This window comes from Opisthocomus hoazin, chromosome 4, assembly GCF_030867145.1.
Source record: "Opisthocomus hoazin isolate bOpiHoa1 chromosome 4, bOpiHoa1.hap1, whole genome shotgun sequence".
Taxonomy (NCBI): Eukaryota; Metazoa; Chordata; class Aves; order Opisthocomiformes; family Opisthocomidae; genus Opisthocomus; species Opisthocomus hoazin.
The window spans coordinates 6,384,729-6,405,048 of NC_134417.1; the positions used below are offsets into that span (position 1 = coordinate 6,384,729).

The 20,320-nt window shown below is 55.9% G+C and overlaps 3 protein-coding genes across 5 annotated transcripts; 1 reads left to right on the plus strand and 2 right to left on the minus strand.

The window, feature by feature from the left end:
- Positions 1-3,034: 3,034 nt before the first annotated feature.
- Positions 3,035-7,964, plus strand: TM4SF19 (transmembrane 4 L six family member 19). Of its 3 annotated transcripts, none has more exons than XM_075417739.1 (5): positions 3,035-3,105; positions 4,970-5,152; positions 5,256-5,333; positions 6,052-6,236; positions 6,532-7,964. In XM_075417739.1, the coding sequence occupies exons 2-5, from the start codon at positions 4,976-4,978 to the stop codon at positions 6,716-6,718; spliced, it is 627 nt and encodes a 208-aa protein (XP_075273854.1). In that variant the 5' UTR covers positions 3,035-3,105; positions 4,970-4,975; the 3' UTR covers positions 6,719-7,964. The 3 variants fall into 3 exon arrangements, with proteins under 3 accessions (XP_075273854.1, XP_075273856.1, XP_075273855.1); XM_075417740.1 differs by lacking the exon at positions 3,035-3,105 and adding an exon at positions 3,471-4,317; XM_075417741.1 differs by lacking the exon at positions 5,256-5,333.
- A 147-nt stretch (positions 7,965-8,111) lies between these two features.
- On the minus strand, positions 8,112-10,134 carry NEU4 (neuraminidase 4). Its single transcript, XM_075417291.1, has 3 exons — positions 9,934-10,134; positions 9,498-9,753; positions 8,112-9,133 (listed from the first exon to the last, which is right to left on the minus strand). Exons 1-3 carry the CDS (start codon positions 10,132-10,134, stop codon positions 8,112-8,114), a joined length of 1,479 nt encoding a protein of 492 aa, XP_075273406.1.
- Positions 10,135-12,888: 2,754 nt separating this feature from the next.
- Positions 12,889-14,931, minus strand: GAL3ST2 (galactose-3-O-sulfotransferase 2). The gene is made up of 3 exons (XM_009940787.2): positions 14,684-14,931; positions 13,972-14,251; positions 12,889-13,880 (listed from the first exon to the last, which is right to left on the minus strand). Exons 1-3 carry the CDS (start codon positions 14,842-14,844, stop codon positions 13,020-13,022), a joined length of 1,302 nt encoding a protein of 433 aa, XP_009939089.2. The 5' UTR covers positions 14,845-14,931; the 3' UTR covers positions 12,889-13,019.
- Between the last annotated feature and the right edge of the window lie 5,389 nt (positions 14,932-20,320).

Genomic DNA, 20,320 nt, shown 5'->3' on the forward strand with positions numbered 1-20,320 from the left:
TCTAGTTGCCTTTCCAGGGGTATCTTGGAAGTGACTTTCTCTTTAGTTTTCGGCGTGTGCATGTCTTCCTCTCACTATGTTAACTGGACAATTCCAGTTTCTGTGATGAAGACTTGCTTGTGCGCCTCTCAAGGCTGGAAAACAGCCTGATCGCTTCGTGCAGCTTAGGAAAATATTTCCTGTTCCAACTGAGTTGGAAATATTTTTTCATCACAGTCTGCAGGTTAAGGAATTGCAGGATAGACTCAAGATGCCTCTTGTTTTTAATCTGTTCATTTTTTCTTTCTGCAGGCTCCTTCCAGCTTTTAACTGGGGTGGTTTATCTCATCTGAAGTGTTAAATCAGGTGAAATCCATAAGGGAGCTAAAACAAATGCCATCTTGTCTAGCAGCATCGTGTCGTATTTCTTCTTCAGTCTGAGTTCTAGCCCCAAACTCCACACAGGGCTTGTTGAAGGGGATCGCTGTTGGCAGCAGACGTGCCCACACCTGAGTGCAGAGACATGTTAGCTAGTGGCAGAAACAGATCTGCAGTGTTACTGCGAGGACGGGGAGAGAGCACTGAATCGTGCTGAGCATCCTCTGGGCAGGACTGAGGAGGTCTTCAGGTTGGCACAGCATGATTTGATCTTGCTGATGAAAACTCAGCCTCCTTGATTCTCCTTGAAGCCGAACCACTCTTGAAACCCAACCTGCCATGCAATTTCAACAGCCCCGGAGGAGTCTGGGGAAGCGAAGCGCAGGGGAACGTGGTTAAGAGAGCAGGTGCAGTGGCTATGAAAAACTCGCAGACCTTGAAGTTCAGAAAGAGCCATCACTGAACGTGACCTGCAAACCGCGGACTGGAGAGGCAGAGCGTGACGGGACAAAGCAGCATGAACCGACTGGGATGAAAGCAGCCGGTGTGTCTCCAGCTGTGATCTGGCGTCGGAGAAGGAGTTGGCAGGAGGACCTTGCCGCGCCAGAATCGCTTTGCGGGGGACCACGTTTGGCAGCGCCGCGGCTGGGTGACTTGGCAGCAAGTTTCTTGTCTGTAATTGCCGTGCTGACGCTTTCATAATGAAGTTCTCACACGAGAAAGGGAGGCACGCAGCTGCTGACGGTGCTTGGGAAGATGTGCAAGGCTAAAATTAGCCTTTTATTATTATTTTTACTGTTATGGACTTGGGCTGGAGTGGGTGTAAGGGGAAGGTCAGTGATCCTGGGGAAAAGATTCACCCTGACACTTCACGCTGAATGGCATGGGGTTTTCTGTGGGAGATGATTGGCCGGATCATGTGTGTGGCAACGTAGGAAGCTCAGATTGCCGTGACGTAGAAAAGGGCACAAGATGAGGTTGCAACACATTTTCTTCCAGTGGAGTGAAAAACGCTTCCTCTCTTTCTAAGTAAAAAAAGAGAGGAAGGAAAAATTGGATTTTTCTCAGCCGTCTGCTGTCCTGCATGTCCTACACCTTTCGCCTTGGCCGCTGTCTCCTTTTTAGAGATCGACTCATGTTATTTAAGAATAAAACCGGGATTTACGTGCTGGTGCAAACTCTGATTTGCCTTTCAGAGGAACTGCCATTATTCAGATAATCTGTTCCTCTCAGCTTATTTTTCTTAGAAAAACGGAATTGGCTGATGTAACCCAGCCTTACCCATTCATCTTTTTCCATGTGGCACTCAAGGCCTTCAACTCCATTTTCTGTTTCTTCCAACTGACAGTAGCACTCTGTACTTAGAGCAGGTTTTACGTTCTCCACAGTCCCACACTCATTGATTTGAAAGCAAGAAAAGCCACTTTGAAACGTGTTGGCAAACGCTACGCGTGTGCGTTACCCTAGGGAGAGCCATTTGGGTTATAAACTAAAAGGTAGTATTCTAGTTGCTTTTTTTTAATTTCAGAGCAAGTCTGTGTCAGGGCTGTGAGAAGCTGCCCTTACGCTTCGTCTCCTGTGGCTGTTGCAGATGGGGAAGCCCACGTCCCAAGCAGCTGAGGTCCTCATGATGAGTGCACGAGGAATATGAACGTTCTCCAGACTCTCCTTTCAGGAGATTCTTCCGTTCGCCTGCACAGCCCATGAGCAATTCTCCTCTGTGCTTGTGCTGCCTGCAACTCCTCTGCCAGGAAAACTGCCCCATTTTTGCCATTTTTTGTACTACAGCTTCCCTGTCTCCTGTTTTCAGACATGGAGGTCATGTTCTCCTGGTCCTGTTCCTGCCTTGGAGCTGCTACCGTCAGACCTTCTCTGTGGGGACAGAAGAGGAGCTTCCCCATTGCACGTTAGCTGCCAGCCATGGGCACCCCGGGTGGGACTTCGAAATGTGTCTGATGACTTGCAGTAATTAAGATATCCAGAAATAACCTTTTGCTCTCAATGTTATCACCAAGGTGTGAGATATACACGTAATGGGGTACGTTCAGTATCAGGAGGAAAAGCTGGGCCATCTACAAGGAGACAAAGGGCAAGAGATAAGAACCAGCTGAGACATGAGACTATTTATTCAGAAGCTGTAGTTAAAATATTAGTGTGCTGCTCCTGTGGGTAAATATGAGAAGAGGCAAACCTGAACTTTTCAGCATCCACACACAGAGCTCTTGCGCAATGAAGTAAATAAGGTGAAACGTAATGGAATAAGCCCTTGGTGAAGGACGTGGACCCGTGGCAGAAGGATAGCGTTCAGAGCAGGGTGCAGAGGAGAGAGGAGAATGTTCTCCCTACGCAGTCACGCAGGTCGTTCCAGGATAAACGGTGTTTGCTACTCGGGCAGTGGTCAAAGCATTTAGGGCGGAGGTGGTAGAAGCCTTAAAATCTGAAGTTACGCATGTTCTGGTGGACTCGTGGGTTCTGCCAGTGAAAGGGGGCATAACTGAACAGATGGATCAGCCGCAGCGTCGGGAGAGGCTGCCTTATTCAGACAGGACAGTCATCCTTCCTTTTAAGCCACCAGCTGTGTGGGAGAGGGAAGGATCATGACTGATGCAGTGGGTGGACCTTGGGGTGGAGGAGGAAGACGTGGAGCATATGCTGGGGCATCATAAATAGTCACCCATGCGTGATGCCTCCAAGACAGGGCTCATCCAAGGGGTGGACGCTGCTGGCTCCACGTGGTATCGCTCCCAGGTAAGCCGGGAAGGCGAGAGGACAGGTTCCCTGGGCTTTGCTTGAATCCTCTTGCTTTTGGCCATGGAGACACGCTGGCAGGAAGGGAGTCTTTTCGTTTGAGTGTCCTAACGGGGACCTGTTCAGCTGCACTTTTGCTTTACCTCCTCTTACAGCGGGGTTTGTCTGTCTGTGTTGACTGAGGTAGAAGATAGCAGCTAATGCAAGCTTGCTGCTTGCTCAAGGGGAGCGCTGAGGGGCAGCAAGCTGTGGAGAGCTTCCTGGAGGAAGGAGACCTTCTGCCTTCCCCAGGGAGAAGGCAGCGGTGGAGGGGAAGGAGAGTCCTTGGTGAGGTTCAGGGAAGACTTACCGAAGACCACAAAAGCCTCTGAGCAGCCCACGCTGTGAGCTCCAGAGGAGCAGGAGCTATTCTGGAAGGTCTTCCAAAATGGAGAGGTGGGACTCAGCAAGGGGTACTCATGGCTCTGGGGGGACCACCATGCAGAATCCTTGGACTGCAGGCAGGACGGCAGTGAGGGCAAGAGGACCTAAATTCCTTAAAACCGAGGCAGGGAGGATAGAAAGCGGAGGGGAGGTGAAGCTCCAGGCTGGTGGAGCTGGTGATCCGCCTTGGGCTTCTTGGCTTGCATCCTCTCAAAGCAGCAGGGTTGTGCAGCCCTCCCTGGCCCCCAGCAGCCTGCCGGGACTGGTCTCCAGCAGGTCGCAGCGGTGGGAAGCCCCACTGGGCTGGTGTCCCCCGGCCTCTCGGGCCATGCAGGGGCTGGTGCGCAGCCTGAGCTGCTCCTCCCCGTCACTGATGCCGCGCGTGAGGGGGGCTGAGGCAGCTCTTCCCACGGAAACAACCACACTGCTTGCTTCTGCTTCTGCAAAGCCAGAGCGAGCCTGGAATAAATCAGCCAGTGGAGAAGCAGCTCGATTCAGGGGGCTTGTGCCAAACGGGTTGCAAGCCACCGGGAAGGGGAGAAATGGGGAAAACCAACCTGAAGCGAAAATAAACACAGGGTAGAAGAAACCTGGGAAGCCAGGAAAACGGCAAACCAGGTTGTTTCCAGTGGTCCCAGAGTGACCGATGGACGTCCCCTGTCTTGCAAGTAACAGAAGAGGGAGAGCTACTTTTTTACAAGGTATCACCTGGAAATGGGCAGGCACTTTCTCAGTGAACTGAGAACTTAATAAAATGCCAGTGGAACTGCATGGCTTGCCTGAGGACAGGTGATAACCTTTTCTTAATTAACTTTAATTGTTTTAAGCATATTCAGAGCTACGGTAGGACTTGTGTGTGTTGCGGATGGGGTTGCTGTTGGATTTGACTGGAGACTGATGTCCTTGTCTGGGGATTTTGCCCCTTTGCTGACTCCCTCCTGCTCGTCAGAAGCGCTCGCAGTCAAAGCGAGCTGTGGTGGCTGGAATCCTGCCTGCAGTAACATCTGGCAGGAGCTGACCCCACGGGGTGCGCGGGTTTCAGGACTCAGTGGGGGACCTGCCATTGTCTTAAACTCCCTTGCCTATTCGGCATAGAAATATTAGCAGGTCTGAAGGTGGGCTTCTCCTTCTGTGATCAAATAGCTCAACCTCCAGACAACTGTTTGGTGGCAGTAGATCGATATTAACATTTATTTTTAATATTTAATTAACATTTTAATATTTAATTAATTTTAATATTTAATTAATATGGTGTGGGGGAAATAGGTTTTCCACTGGAAATTTCTCTCGAGTAAGGGCAGTGCCAGTGGGGTGGGCTGGGACCCGAAAGCACAAACCACCAAACTCCCATCGATCCGCAGCTGTGTGATGGGCTCAGGGTGGGGCACTGCAGGGCCAAAGGCAGCCCCTTCCTCCCCTCTTCCTCCCCATCCCTGTGCAGGTGGCCATGTGCGTGGGGACGTGCAGCCGGATCGTGGGTCCCTGCCTGCTGGCGCTGGGCACGCTCTCTGTGGCAGCCAACATCCTCCTGCTCTTCCCTGGCGGGGCCTCAAAGTACCTGGCGGAGGGGCACATCAGCAAGCACGCCAAGGCCATGCCGGGCGTCTGGGGAGGCGGCATCGCCGTGAGTACCGCGGTTCGCACCGCGTCCTTCCTCCCGTGTCTGTGGAGCAGGGGTGGAGCGAGCGGCTCCCCTTCGTCCCCCAGTCGCTTCTTCCTTCCCGCAGGTGCTGCTGGCAGCAGCCCACATCACGGCGGTCGGGTGGCGATGCGCCGGCTGCTCCGACTGCGGCACCCGTCGCAATGTAAGGCGGCGCCGGGACCCCCGTGCCAAAGCAGTCCCAAGCGACGCGTGGTGGGAAGCGGGGGGTGGCCCCATGGTGGGACGTGGCAGGGTGCCGCCTCTCCCATGGCCCCGCGGTGGGACATGGCATGGACCCCCCTCTCCTCCAGCCCCATGGTGGGACGCGATGGGTGGCCCTTGTCCCGTGGTGGGACGTGGCAGGGTGCTGCCTCTCCCGTGGCCCCGCGGTGGGACATGGCATGGACCCCCCTCTCCTCCAGCCCCATGGTGGGACGCGATGGGTGGCCCTTGTCCCATGGTGGGACGTGGCAGGGTGCTGCCTCTCCCGTGGCCCCACGGTGGGACATGGCATGGACCCCCGTCTCCTCCAGCCCCATGGTGGGACGTGGCAGGGTGCTGCCTCTCCCGTGGCCCCACGGTGGGATGCTGCATGGCGCCAGCTCCCCAGGGGACAGGGCTTCCCGTTCGTGCTGTCATGCGCTCTGCCCCACCGGGCTCCGCACGGCAGCTCCCTGCCCGCTTCTGCCCAGCTCAAAACAACCCAACCCAGCGACGGCTCTGTCCTCAGCCTCAGCACCCTGGGGCTGGAGCCTCTTGGGGTGGAGGGGAGGGGAGTTTTGCCCCCTTACCAAACTCCACTGATGAGGCACAGCCACGTTTTGGAGCCTGCCTGACATTTGGTGTCCCCCCGCCCCGTTCTCCACGGGTGCTGCCCACAGGCTTTCATCTCCGCCGTGCTCTCCAAGCTGGCACTGCTGGGAGCTGCCGCCTGCTTCGTCCTTTCCGGGGTGGGCTTGACCAATGGACCCCTCTGCTTCTACAACACCTCCGAGCATGGCCGTGGGCACGGCACCCTCTGGGGTTACCCCTTCCTGGACGCCAGCGGCCAGGAGCCTGATGCCAGGTGAGGCAGCGGGGTTGAGTTGCCAGTGCCACCTCATCAGCTCATCGCTAATTAAGTCAGTGCTGTTCGTGGTGGGTGGGCTTGCTGATGCTGATGCAAGACCCCAGTAGCTCAAGAGGTCCTTGCCTTCCATGGCTTTCTACGTGGTGCTCCCCATCCCCATCACCCCGCTGACCCCGCTCATCCTCGTGATGAAGTCGGGGTGTCGGGGGCACACCTCCATGGTGGCAAGCGATGCGATTCCTCACCCGCCACAGGGCAGCATCTTGCATCTCCTCCTCTCCCTGTCATGTAGGGCAGAGACATACCTGTACGACCGTCGCACCTGGAGCATCTGTCTGGAGCCGGCGGGCGTCGTGGCCTGGAACGTCATCCTCTTCTCCCTCCTGCTGCTCGTCAGCGCTGCTGAAATGGTGCTGGCTTCCGTCCAGATCCTCAACGGCTGCCTCGGGTGCCTTTGCGGCTTTTGCGAGGGGAAGTAGGGACCTGCCACGGTGCCAAGGAGGCTGGTGCTTGGGGGAGTTGTCATCCCCGTCTATCCCTCAGCTGATGGCAAATGCCATGGCGGGGACACGGCACAAGCTGTGATACCAGCCCCGTGCAAGAGCCTGGTGCAAGACAGACAGACTGTCCCAGGGGTACAGACACCCCAGCCCGCAGGAGACGTCGAAGCGGTGTGCGTGGGGCTGGCGCGTGAAGGGCTGCCTCCGTGCAGAGCCCTCCGCCCCGGCGACACCTCTTCCTACGCCCTGGGGTGGATGGCCTTGGGGTTAGCAGCCATTTGGGGTTGGAAACCAGCCCGGTGAGCGATGGAGGCGAGGACCTGGTTCCTGCCACCCTGGCACGAGCCCAGCGGCTTCCCGGCCGCTCCTCATCAGCCTCCACCTGCCCCAGTGCAAAACGTGATACCTTGGTCTTTGTAGTGATAAGCGCTGGCACATTAACTTATTTTCGTTAATCAATCTGTATTTAGGGCAGCTTGTGCTGGTGTTTATCTCCCGTGCATGGCAGGAGGGAGGAAGGGAACCGGAGGGGCTGAGCCAGGCTCCGACTGGGGCTGGGGAACATGGATGGAGACATGCTGAAGGAGGCAGTGCTGGAAGCGAGGTGTAGTCCCGCAGAGTCCACCCACACGCGCACACCTGCGTGCGGCAGACGTTGGCAGCAGCCGCTCGGCCCCATCGCGCCACTCGCCGCTGCACTCGCAAGGGCTGCCACCGGCTTCGGCGCATGCCCCATCCCTGCGTGGGGACGCAGGGACCGAGCGGGGGGACAGGCCTGAACCTGCCTGTGCTGGGAGGATGCCTGCCCCAAAACTGGTAAGGTTCAGAGGAAAGTAGCGATGTCCACGATACCTTAACTAAACAAGCAATCAGCCAGATTAAAGAGTAACTGGGTAATTGGGGAGAGACCACGGAGAAAAGATAAATTGGCTCTAACAGATTCACTCAAAAGGAGCAATAAAATAAAAGAACTTACATATTTATGACCATGGGAGGAAAGATCCCAAGAGCAGAGTGGTTGCACCAGGTATGGCACAGCTGGAGCATCACGGCCTGAGACAACGCACCCGGGTCTTCTTCCCTGCATTGCTGCTCTTTGCCCCCTCATGATGTATTTCATGGGTGGCTCAGGTGCTCAGAAGGGAGCCTGGGACTGAGCTGGTGTCACAAGCCTCCATGCCCAACCAACTATGTAATTAAAAAATAGCAATAAAAATGAGATAAACCCCACTTTTGGGACGGTAGCGCATGCCTTCGCTGTGATGTGGCCGTGCTGGCCAGTGGCAGGACCTCAGGCTGTGAGCACCCCAGCGTGCCAGGTCCTGGGTTGGTGCCCTGGGGTCTGGTGTTGGGGAGCCGACCGCGGGAGGCACTAGGAGACGCGGCAGCTCCTTCGTCCCCGCTTGCCGCAGCGTGAGGGGCCACGATCCCGCCGGGACACAGTGGCTGTCAGGGGGATGTTTTGGAGCACGTCGTGCAGCGTGAACATGCTGAAGGAGATCTGCTCGTAGGGCGACCGTGTCCCATTCTCATAGAGGCAGGCAAAGGCGATGGCTCGGCCACCAGAGATGGAGGCCTCATTGTAGGGCAGCTCCATGTAAGCCAGGTCTGAGTAGGCACTTGGGCCCTCGTAGATGACCCATGGCTCGGTCCAGCTCTCCGCGTCCCTGGGGAAGGTGCTCAGGTGAACCCCCATGTTGACCCGTGACATGGAGCTGGTGGGGTGGGAGTAGAGGACCCATGTTGGCGCATGGAAGAAGGCAGCAGGGCTGGGGGGCACTGCAGGGTTCCCTCTGACCAAGGTAAGGCCATGGGCATCACCGTGATGCCCTGGGGTAGGACAGCCCTCCTCAGGCTCAGCTGGTTCACGGTGGCTGCCGGTGGCCATGGCAGGCAGGTACCGAAACCCCGGGAGCATCCCAGGGAGCAGCCGGTGAGCTGAGCCCTGGATGGGCAGCACGGGGTCCCGGGGAGCAGTGGAGACATACACGAAAGGTGCGGGGAAGCCGACGACGCTGCCGTGACAGCCATGGGGGGGCTCGACCAGCCGCTGGACCAGCTGCCCCCCGTGGAAGACGGCCCCGTCATCCGTGCTGAGTGCCTGGACCCTGAAGCCCAAGGGGCTGCGGGCGTTGCAGTAGAGGACGTTGGAGCCGTCCTCCTCATCCACGGAGACCAGCTGGCACTCGCCCGTCTGCAGGTTGGGGATGAACTCCCCGAAGCGCCAGCTCCGGCCGTGGTCGTCGCTGTAGAAGGCGAAGGAGTGAGGGGTGGTCTTGCAGAGCTGCCCGAAGCACTCCTTGCAGTCGATGTGGTAGCTGTAGGCGGGCACCAGCAGCCGGCCGGACCGCAGCTGGATCCCGTGCCCGGGGCCCAGTGCGAACGTCGCCCAGTCTGGGGAGCAGAGATGGGATGGGGGGGGGGGTGAAAGCAGCCTCCTTGGTGCCCCTGCCATGCCCAATGTGGAAGGGTCTCCAGAGCATCCCCCAGCCTAGCCGACCAAGGAGGGGGGAGGGCAGCAGAGCCTAGCGCTGCCTGTTTGTCCTCATGCATGGCGCTACCCATAGCCACGGGCCTCTCCATCTTCTCTCCCCCTCTGCTTGAGGTCCTCCTTCCACCCCATCTCTTTTGATGCTTGTGGGCTTCCTACCCCAAGGCCACCTCCAGCCACACCACAAGTGGCTCCAGGAGGCCAAAACCTATGGTGATGCTCTTGCTGCCTGTCCTCCCCCCTCCTCGCCCCTGTCCAGTGGGCTACCTTTGATGGTCCCGCCAATGACCTGCTGCGTCAGGTCCATGGCCGTGCTCCAGCTCAGGCCCTGGTCAGTGCTGGTGACACAGCAGAGGCGGGTGACATTTTGGCCAGTGACAATCTGGTAGGCTTCAGGTGTCCTGCCCAGCACCGTGATGAAGAAAAGGAAGAGGGTGCCGGTGAACTCATCATAGAGAGGGCAGGGGTTCATTGACCGGTGGTGCTGCAGCGTTGCCGTCTCCAGCACGCGCATGTCTTCCCACTGCTCGGAGAGGATGGAGAGGGGTGAGGACCACCCTGCTTCACCAACCCAGCCTCCCCTCCCCATGTGGGTGCCTCCAGGAGCTCAGCTGTGCCATGCAACAGTGGTGGAGGAGGACGACCCGGCTGTCCCCATGCCCCAGCCCAGTGTGTCCCCTCCCAGCTGCATCCCCCGTCCCACCTCCACGTAGCTCCCGTAGACGGTGCCGCGGCGCAGCACCAGCACATTGGCGTGAGCATCGTCGGCGCTCAGCCGCTCTTCCGCGAAAGCCAGCAGCTTGGCCACGCAGGGCAGGTAGAGCAGGGCGGGCACGCGATACGTGACGCCGTTGGACTCCTTCTCGAAGAGCACGGTCCGGGCGGGAAAGTACCGGGAGCCCATAGCATCTGTGGCAGAAAGATGCAGCCCCACCCTGGTGGGATGATGAAGGAGAGGGGCACTAGTTGCCAGGCACGGTTAGGGGTGCGGGCTGGGAGCTGGGTGGTCCTTGGAGAGGTCTGGGGTTTAACTTGGCGGGCTTGGGTTTGGGGACACCCCTGGGAGCATGGGCTGGAGGGCAGGTTGCTACAGGCAGGGTTGGAGTTGAGAGGGGCTGAACGTGTGCTGCTGTGGTGGCAAGTCACCGCAGCTCAAAGGCGGGATGAGATTTTGGGTGACACCAAAGAGGCTGACCTGCACTACCCCAAAATGAAATTAAATAAAAATAAATTGATCTTCAAGATGCTCTTCAAAAGGGTTTCTGGTAAATCAAGGCCAGTCAGGAAAGGGCAGGGTGAGACCTGCCGTTCCCCGCTCCCAAAGTCAAGTGGGTGTTGGGGGCCCAGAGTCCGTCTCCGCACGCCCAAGACCCCGGGACCAGCCCAGGCTCTTCATAAGGGGGTCAGGGAGGGTTTTGTCCTGCGTTTCTGGTGCCTCCAGTGCAGCGGACCCGGCCGGCTCCCTGTCCCCCCTGCACTGCAGGGTTGTTCTGCGAGGCACAACATGAGCTGCGGGGTCCCCGGCCAGGCTGTCCCCGCCGCAGCGGGGTGCGAGCGGTCCCCAAGCACCCCTCCTTTGGGGACAGCAGTACTGCCACTGCGGTCAGCTGCCCCCAGGCTATGTGTCCCAGGTCATCACCGCAGGAGTGGCCAAGGGCAGCTTTCACCTGCGTTTTAATGAGGAGCTTTGGCTGATCAAACGCCCCGGGGAGAAAGCGAAGGCACTCACCAGGTCCTGCTCAGCTGGGGGGTCTCCCCTCCGTCCCTCACCCCCGCCACGGGGTAACGCCAGCTCCCGCAGCCGCCGGCTTTCTGCAGAGCCTGTCGCCACACAGCTTCGCTGCCGCCCCCCTTGCGGGGTCCCCCCACCGATGGGTCACGGGGCTCCCAGGAAAAAGCCCTGAGTCAGCAGTGGCAGTGGCTCGTGCAGCACAAAGGCACCATTATCAGCGTGGGCAGAGCCCGTGGCTGCTGAGCCACCTTGCTTGGACCCCCCCCCAACCCAGGAGGGGATGCAAAGGGAGACATGGAGGGGTGTTTGCATCTCCTGCCTCCGTTTCCCTCCTCCTGCAGGTGGCCAGAGGCCAGACCTCCCTGCCCAGGTGCTGCCACCCATGCTCACCATGGTCCACCCCCAGCTGTTAGCTCCCCAGCCTGGGCTGTGGTCCAGAGGGTCCAAGCCTTCCCAGGACCCCTCATCCACACACAGGTCAGCTGTTAAGAAATTATTTTTACGCTTATATTCCATCCCTGGGACCAGCTTAGCTAAAGGGGCTTGACAAAATTCATATGGCAAGTCACGATCAGAAGTTCCAAGGCGAAAGCTCAAGCTCAGGCTCCAGAATTGGCTGGGAAAGGCCCTCGGGGATGACCCAGGCTGAACACGTGCGGCTGCCATCTCCTCTGGCCCGGCCAGTTGCAAATGCCTCCTAAGCCTGGTTAATTTTAGCTGGGGCTGCTGGAGCAGAAAACCGTGCAGGCGCTGTTAATCTCGTGTTGCTCCTGCTGTAGCTCACACGGGTAGTGGAGGAGCACAGGTTGCGCTGCAGGAGGTTAACCCCTGCCTCCGCTGGCTTCCTGCCACGTTTAAACGTAGCTGAGGAAAATCCCTGCTCTGCTTCTCACCTCTCTCCCCTCCAATGGCATCTCTCCCGCTTCCCGGGCTGAGCTGCTGCCCAGACAGCTTCACCCCCAAGGCGAAGCTGCAAGCCAAGCCACCCCGGCTCCATCACCCCAGTCGTGCTGTCCGGGTCCCCACCACCACCCTGAGCGGGAGCTGACACTGGCTAAGCTGCGAAATATTGCACCATGGACCATGGCGGGCGTGCTGGAAACTGGCAGCGGGCAATCATTAACGGCGGTGACGCCAAAGCCGTTGGGCTTGGCTCTGCCATCCTTCTGACGAACCTTCCCAGCACCGGTGTGGCAGCAGGGAGCTAGCGAACAAGCAAAGACATCCCCGGCAGGTTTAATTAGTTCCTTCAGTAACGAGGTCATGCCCTAGAGCAACGGCTGTGCCTCCCTCCACCCTGTCCATGCCCAGGGACTGGGGACCCTTGGCCAAGAGAGAGGGGTGAAACTACAAAACGGGCCCTCCCAGGGGAGCACCAAGCTGTCCCAAGTGATAAAGAGGCCCCCTGCACCTCATGACACACACGAGAAGGGCATCACACGTGCCGGTGGGGAAAGGCTGCCAGCCAGTGCGACCGGCTCTGGGCACGACGCTCGGGACGCCCATCTGAAAAGCAGCCCCATCCTCGCATGGTGGTCAGACGTCACCGAGCGGGGATGCTGCCGGACAGGAGACCCAATGCCTCTCCTACTCCTTCGAGTGCTGCGTCCCCTCGTTGTGCTCTCTTCCTAGTTTCCATCCCCCTCCCCTTTCTTCCCCTAAAGACTGAAAATCAGGACTTGCTCTAGTGAACTGTGACCAGTCTGGACCTAATGATGGCTATTAAATAAAGTCCAATGGAAACAAAATGATTAAGCCCGTAATTAATGATTTAGAGGTAGGAACATCTAAGCCAGCTGAAAGCCTGCCCAGCACTCAGCAGCAGTGGGCTCATCCCCCTGCCTGGGAATGAGGAGGAGGGATCACGCAGGATCCGGCCGATGCAGAGCCTTTGGCTCAAGGTACCCAAAAAGGGACCTGCCATCGGCTCGGTGGCCCCGAATAAAGGCCCCGCCACCCCCACCTCCCACTCGTCCATCAGAGTCCTGTGGGCCAGCCATGTGCCAGACATGGGATGATGCAAAGCGGTGCGAAACCACAGTGGGTTGTCGCATGTCCTAGTTGTGAGTTAAGAGCTGCGTCTTCTCCTGGAAACTGGTCCACAGCAAGGGAAAGCCTAACTGCTTCCTCTTCTTGTGCGGATGTTGAACAGCATAAAGATAGGATGTGTACTGGAGCTCTGGTATAACCATTTTCTGGCAGGTTCTCAGAGTCCTGTTGTCTAAATCTCGCTTGAGGTTGTAACCAAGAATATTTGCAGCCCCTGACTGGAAAGGCAGGAGAGCTCTGTTCTTGATGCGATCCTTCTTCACTGCCTCCTGGTCCAAGAGACAGGTCTCCATCAGCTCCTTCTGTCTCATTCGCAGGTGATTCACCTCCTTCTCCAGCTTCTCGAGTCCTATGGTCTCCTCAATTCTTCTCCAGAAGCTCTGGTTGAAGTGCAGGTAGAGCTTCCAATCCAGCGAGCACCACGCTTTTATCCGCTCCTCACTTTCTGGAGTCAAGGTCTGGACAGTGTCCTGGCTTCTGGAATTGAGCTTGAAGTAAATCACGTCATCCAGATCCCAGCACAAAGTGTGCTTCAAGAGGATCATGGACTCATCAAAGTAGTCTGCTATCAAGATCAGGTGGAAGTTCTGTTCAATCTCCTTCAAGACTGCCTGGATGTACCTTTTGTTGTCCTTTGCATTGTTATCATAGCCAAAGTCAAACCACATGATATTCCTGGCATAGATGTTTTGGCTGTAATCTGCCGGATGGTAATACTTCATGGGTGACGCCAGGTACTCGTTCACGTCCTTGGAGATCCTGAAGGCAGGGGCATAATTCTTGTAGTAGACGTAGGAAGACTCCAGCAGAGGAATGGGGTTCCTCACGATGGAGAAGTAGAAGGTGTTCTCTGCCATCACCTTTTGCACCTATTGGTAAGGAGGAAGAAGAAAAACTGTTAATCCAGAGGCACTGCTTGTTCAACCAGGTTTCTGCACAGGTGCCATGACTCTTTCTTACCTCTGAGGGGTTAAATCGCAGGTGGTTGCACATGATGTTGTAGTTTTGTCCTATGGTTTGAAATTCCTCCACAAATTGAGCCAGGAAGGTCCTTGGGTAGCCTAGGTGGACGAGCTGGTCAGCTGGAAGGGCGACGGTGAGGTTGTACCGCTCTGCAAACCTGAACATGATGTTCAGGATGGTGCTGCTGGCTGTCTTGTGTGTCTTGAGGAACATGACGTTAGTTTTGGCACGGCAAGGCATGGAAGGTAGCAGCAGTTCCTTGTGGCTCCTCGAGATTCTGCAGGAAGGCAACAGATGGGGAAAACAGCCTCTCCAGCGCCGCCCCCCATCTCTGAGACCCAGCAAAACCAAACCCCAGCAGGTTCTCCTTCTGATATAACACCCGCAGCAGGTGCAAGACACCAACCCAAACAAGCCCCATTCCTCAGCAGATGTTGGACAACTTTCTGCTTCTCCAGGTCCTCACTTACCCAAAGGCTTCAGCTCGATCCCCTTTTCTTTTTTCCACACAGCTGATTTTGCCCCAAAGAGCTGCTCTTTGGCTAATTTGATCCCTTGCCTGCCCAAATGTGGATCTAGAACCTACCTTTGGGCCGCTGCCCTTCCAATATTAACTTAAACCTCACGAGAGTTAAATCAAGTGTCACAGGTCAGAGCTCTGCTGCCCTGGGCAGACAAAGTCATGCAACCTTGCTTCTGCTTCACTTACACGTAATTTTTATTCTTCACATGAAAGAATCTTGACAGGAAGAGGAGTCCCAGGCAGAGGCTGAAAATGAGATATTTGACTGGCCTGGAAAGAAAGAAGAGTTTCAGTGGATTTTTATCTAATGGTCCTTCCTCAAACACAAACCACCAAACTTTGTACATTGCCCCTGGGAATTTTTATCACCGGGAGCACAGTTTCATGTCTCCGTGGTGCCAGCCACCTTTGGCTCCCCAAGCTGTCTCAGCAGCTCTGGCATTAGAGGCAGGACAGGGAGAAATTGCACTTTCACTACCACTCTCCTAATTTTGGCCTTTGACAAGACACAGCCTACCTCAGGCAGAGCCTAAGCTCTTCCAACAGCCTCCCGCTCTGCTCTGCTGCCTTTTATTTCGCTTGTCTTTTGGTTTTCTGGGGCTTTAGAGCTTATTCGCTATTCAAACTTCTAGTTTATTTACTAGAAAAAGCACCCTTTGTAGGGGCGTAAGGACTTCCTTGGCAAGAATCTGAGCGGAGCTGCTCAGTAATCACATCACTCCAGAAGACAGGGATCTCAAACAAACACTAAACTGAGTTTTTTTCAACATAACCGAGATTTTTCAATACAGACAACCGATTAATAACCCAACAGCACCTGTAACAGACTAATTATGCCTTGCTTTCAAACAAGAGAACTGCTTCCCCGCTGCGAGAGCTCCTCCCAGCCCAGCTCTGGTGCTCAGCCTCACCCAGGGCTCCCTTTCATTAGATCTTCTTGCCTTGGCCATACTTTAAACTGCCTGAGCTCAGAAGCAGCATTTTGGACCAAGCACCTCATCTACCCATGCTCTGCCTGGATAATGATGAGGCGTGAGTCTTTTCCAGCACTAATTAGGCAACCACCATGTATCTTCATCTGTGCATTCTAGCTGGGACACGTACAGGATCTTCTGAATGCCCACCAAAAAGGAACCTTTCATCACCAAGCTTGATCTGACTTCTCTGATCCTTTTTTAACTCAGTGTGAATTCCATGTTTTCAGCTGCCATTTCCAAAATGCAGCAGATCTGGCTTGGGCTTTCAGCTGTTTTGAGAAGATATAGTCCAATTTACAGCATGGGATGGTCACACTCACAGTTCCCACTCTCCCAAGCGAGCAAGGAAGGCTCCAAGCCTGCCCAGTCTGAGGGTCAATGGGGGCACATGGCTCACTGCAGGCTGGACCTGGTGGTCCTTTCTACTGTCCTTCTGGCCAAGGGGTCCTGACACATGGTCCTGCTGCACAAGGTGGTGGCTTTCATAGCCTCCTGCTCGTACCATGTGAAAGACACTGAATCACTCCTTCCAGCTGGCTTACCAAGAGTGCAACCACCAGCTTTATCTGGCATGGTCTACGGCCTCCCACTGACTGGCCACAGTATGACAAACCGGGCTGTGACAGCCTGGATCCGGCTGTGGAAAACTGGAGCGAGGATGGGAGCAAAGTCCAATGGAACACATAAAACCACAGCCATCATAGCCAGCTGTGCTAGCTGTGATTGGGAGCCACAAGCCAAATGCAAACACAGCGGAAGCGCAGGGACAGGTGGACATGTCGCAACACCATGATGGCACCGCCAAAAAGCATTTGACTTTGCTCGCTGTGCAAATCTGCCCCAAACCACTTCTGCTTCAAGCTTTGCTTTGCATGAGAGAGTGCTTTCCTTGCCCAAGAGCACCCCAGCCAAAGTGGGAAATCCTCAGGCAGAAGAGCCCTTCCCAAAGCCAAGGAAGACCCTCAGCCACAGCTGGTACCAACCTCTGACATGAATTTGCAGCACAGCTTCTGAACGAAGAGTTTCACGACATAGCTACAGCCAGTCTTCCATCTGTATTTCTTGACTTTTTGGTCCTAGGCCTATTAAAGGGATGAGGGCTGAGACAATCCCCTTCCATTTGATCGCTCTACGTATGCAAGTAGAGATGAGACAGGAGAAGAAACGCAGTGGGGCCCACAGGCAGCAAGCAAGCTCACATCTATGAAATGCAGCCCCTGCCTATATTCTTGGTCTTTCGTTAAAACTGAAGCTGATGTTGGTGTGATGGTTTTCCAAAACATGTCGCCCCGCCTGCCTGGAGGTCTTTCCTAAGCCGGTCCGGCGACGTCCCTCTTCTGCAGCTTTTCTGTAGAGTTTAATGCACGTGATAATGGTCCACACATTTGTTTGGGTGGCGTCCCCAAAACGGCAACTCGGGTTGATGTTTTATGGGGCAAACAAACCAGCATACACGTAAAACAATCCTGAAGATGGATCAGGATCACAGTATGCTCCAGAATGATTACCAGTCCCTTCTACTGGAAGAAGACAGGCTCTGCAGACCTCTATATCTTACCACCTCAAGGCATCCCAGCAGATTTTAATAGTTATTTAAATAAGAGATTACATAGTTCCGTCCTGCCTCCAAATCCTCAAATACGTGCAGCACACCAATGGCTCCCAGCAGATCCGTTTTGTCTGGATGTGCTTCAAAAGCCTCGAACAACTGCTGGCTTTTGCACCTGAAGACAGGGACGGGTAACGGTCTGCATTACCTAGGCACCTAAACCCTTCAAGTGTTGCTGGTGCAGCAGACTGGACTGGTACTGCGGTGTCAAACATGCCCTGTGGGCAAGTTATGGGCAGAAAAGTGCCACCAGCAAGCCCCGAGGGGCCATGCAGAGCTCACCCCACTCCTCACGGCACCGTCCTGAAGACAACCGCAACCTGCAGCCAAGCAATGTCCGTGCTGTCGCTGTGAGCAGTGGCCGCCCAGCCTATGTCGGGCTTGCCAAAACTGCAGCGGCTTCCTGGAACGGCCCGTTTCAAGGACCAAGAGAGACTGATTTCTTTGGCACATGAGCCACGGAGGTGCTGATCCCCATGCAGAAACATCTCGTGACATTGAACTGTTGGGCTTCTTGTCCCGGTGGTGCCAGACAACGTTACCTCGTGGCATGGTGCATGTTCCCCTGCCTGGGGACGTAGATGGATGGATGGAAGGGTATCTGCCTTCCAGCTCAGGGAGCGAGCAGGGAGCGGGGACAGGGAGGGGACCGCAGCCACCTTCACCCCGCTGCACCCCAGCCCAGCAAAGGCGAGCGAGGGAGGTGTTCAAGGGAAGGGCCAAGGGCAGGGATCGAGGTGACCTTCCCCAGGGAGGAGTGCAGCAGAACGGAGACCGGGGGGAGATGAGGGGAGGAGGCTGAAGGTACACAGGGCACTGGTCGGTGTGCTCGTGCAGCCGAGTCCTGCGCCTGATCGCTGCTGGGGGTCCCGTCTCCATCGCCCCCCGGGGCTCGGCCACCCAGAGCCGTGCTCACAGGGGCTCTCACTGGCTTCAGCACGTCCTGCAAACCTGCCCGCGGGGTTTCACCACCCGTTCCGCACCCACCACCCTGGCACACCTCTGCGAGAGCCAGCACCGCTCTGAAAGACTGTTCCCTTGGTGTCACACACACCCCCCTTTGTCACAAGACTGCAAGTCTCTGACCAAGCCACTTCTCAACCTGCACGTGCTGGGCCAACAGACATCATATTCAACGCTGGCTGAAACATCCCCCGTCCTTTAACCCCTTCAAGAAGGACAAGTCCCACTTGTCCAAGAGCTATTTTGCTGGTGACTGTCTCCCACGCACAGGCTGAAGGCGCAGTGGGTGAGCACCTGGCGTTACAGAAGACAGAGCTGACCTATACGAACAGTTACAGCCAGAAGTGGAGGGATTTTGTGTCCACCCGGCACACCAGTGGGACCGTGGAGGGCGTGATGCACGGGATCGTGGCTGCAGCGATCTCTCCCTCCCTGGCAGGACATCGAGGAAGCATTTCACCTGGGGTGTGTGAAGCCCGACACAGCCGAGTGTCGCAGGGTACGGCCAGAGCCACCATCTACTTTTTCGCCTCATTAATATAGTCTTATGCAAAGCAAAGTTCAAGAGAGAAAGCCACAATTTGAATGTCGCACGGAAGTTACCTAAGCACGCAATGTGTGCAACGAGCCTGGGAGCCCTTCGAGGCAGAACTTGGGAGCTGACCTCTAAGACACAAAATTCTTCCAAGAAGCCAAACAACCTGCAGAGCTGACAGCAGGGCTGGCGCCGGAGGTCCGACTCGCCTTTCCAACCTGCGCCATGCCATCTCCCAGTCGGGAGGAAAACACAGAAAACTACCTCTCAGGTTGCAGTTGGAGGTGCCGCTACGGATGCTTTAAGGCTTGGGACAACCTTCTTATTCACTTGGCTTAAGCTGAAAATAACAGACCTCTGTGTTGACCTAACAAGGTTCTTTCAAATTAAAAGACCTGGAATACAGGAAAGAAACATTCACGGCAAAATTAATCTCTGCCCTGGAGCAAACTGTAACTAACTCTACAGGTTCACAACTTACAGGGATTACCTGAACCAGAACTTTCTATAAACTGCGTTTTAAGTCCGCACCCATAGAGTTCACCTCCCTCTCCCCTTACCTTGAAGTGCACCCAGGGCTTTTCATGCTGCCTCACTGCTGCACGCTAGAAAATATCTCCTTTGCAAATCGACTCCAATACTCCTTTTGCCTACGGGCTCCTCTGGCTCTTACTGTACACGTCTCTATTTCTAGCATCTCATCGCTGCTATAAATGGCTGGGATAGGTGAGGACAAAGGGAGTGGCTAGGTGCTCCCAGGGGTGGGCTGAAGTTAATTAATAAGCCACAAAAAGCACCGGTATGGCATGACATTAACACAGGTACAAAGAGCTGCCTCGGGAGACGGGGTTTGCACCGGTTTCGCAGGGAGGTAAGGAATTAGCGGGGACCTCCTTCTCTCGTGGCTGCGGGAGGGAGGCGCGGGGGGCTCACGGCAGGAGCGGGGCAGGATGCCGTGCGGGTGGTGGGCTGGAGGAGGGCACCGTCGGCCCCTCTGCCGCCCCGCACACCCTCGCACCGCTCGTTCGCTGCCCCTTCCCCGCACGCCGCTCGGTGCCGCGGCCAGCGCCTGCCAGGCCTTTCCTTGGCTCCTCGCTCTGTGGTTCAGGGCTATAATTCGCTGCCAGACACAGCTGGCAACAAGAAATTAGGGACAACGGCAAAACAGGAACGGTGTTCACCTATCGGGAACTCCCCTTAAAATATTTAGATTTCAAACTCCTTCCCAGTAAGAATGCAATTATTGTAGCTGGAGGTTAACAGCTGTATCTCGGCCTTGGGAGAGAGCTCCTGCCCCTCCACAGGTGCTGTTTTATGGTTTGTCTACAGAGTGACGTTCTGGTGTTCTTATCAACCATCACAACTTGCGTTACACAGGAAGCTGAGATTCCACCAAGGCTCCTGTACACCAGCACGCCACAGACCGTGTCTGATGGTTGCAAATTTCCCCGAGGAGAGCAGGATTTGTCCTGCAGGTCTGGCAGTGGGGTAATCTCCCCACTCCTTGCACTGGGGATGAAGCCAGTGCTCTCCTCATTTGGGCAACAAAAAGTTTACCCACAGCTCCCAGCCTGGAACATGGGATTAAGCCTTTGCTTTTGGTCTTTCATGGCCATGCCGCTTCCCATGCACCTCCTGACATCATCCCCTTTCCCTCCGCACCCATGGTGCCAGCTTTCTAAACCTTGCATGCTGGTGGCCCGACCTGCCCCACCAAGAGGCGAGTCCTCAGCGTTTGG

Excerpts from the sequence above, each read along its gene's own strand:
- TM4SF19 (XM_075417739.1), top strand. The coding sequence starts at position 4,976 with ATGTGCGTGGGGACGTGCAGCCGGATCGTGGGTCCCTGCCTGCTGGCG. Across the intron at positions 5,153-5,255 it reads TCTGGGGAGGCGGCATCGCC|GTGCTGCTGGCAGCAGCCCA; the intron begins GTGAGTACCGCG and ends TCCTTCCCGCAG. Across the intron at positions 6,237-6,531 it reads GGCCAGGAGCCTGATGCCAG|GGCAGAGACATACCTGTACG; the intron begins GTGAGGCAGCGG and ends CCTGTCATGTAG.
- NEU4 (XM_075417291.1), bottom strand. The coding sequence starts at position 10,134 with ATGGGCTCCCGGTACTTTCCCGCCCGGACCGTGCTCTTCGAGAAGGAG. Across the intron at positions 9,754-9,933 it reads TCTACGGGAGCTACGTGGAG|TGGGAAGACATGCGCGTGCT; the intron begins GTGGGACGGGGG and ends CTCTCCGAGCAG. Across the intron at positions 9,134-9,497 it reads CATTGGCGGGACCATCAAAG|ACTGGGCGACGTTCGCACTG; the intron begins GTAGCCCACTGG and ends TCTGCTCCCCAG.
- GAL3ST2 (XM_009940787.2), bottom strand. The coding sequence starts at position 14,844 with ATGTACAAAGTTTGGTGGTTTGTGTTTGAGGAAGGACCATTAGATAAA. Across the intron at positions 14,252-14,683 it reads GTGAAGAATAAAAATTACGT|AATCTCGAGGAGCCACAAGG; the intron begins GTAAGTGAAGCA and ends GCCTTCCTGCAG. Across the intron at positions 13,881-13,971 it reads TGCGATTTAACCCCTCAGAG|GTGCAAAAGGTGATGGCAGA; the intron begins GTAAGAAAGAGT and ends CCTTACCAATAG.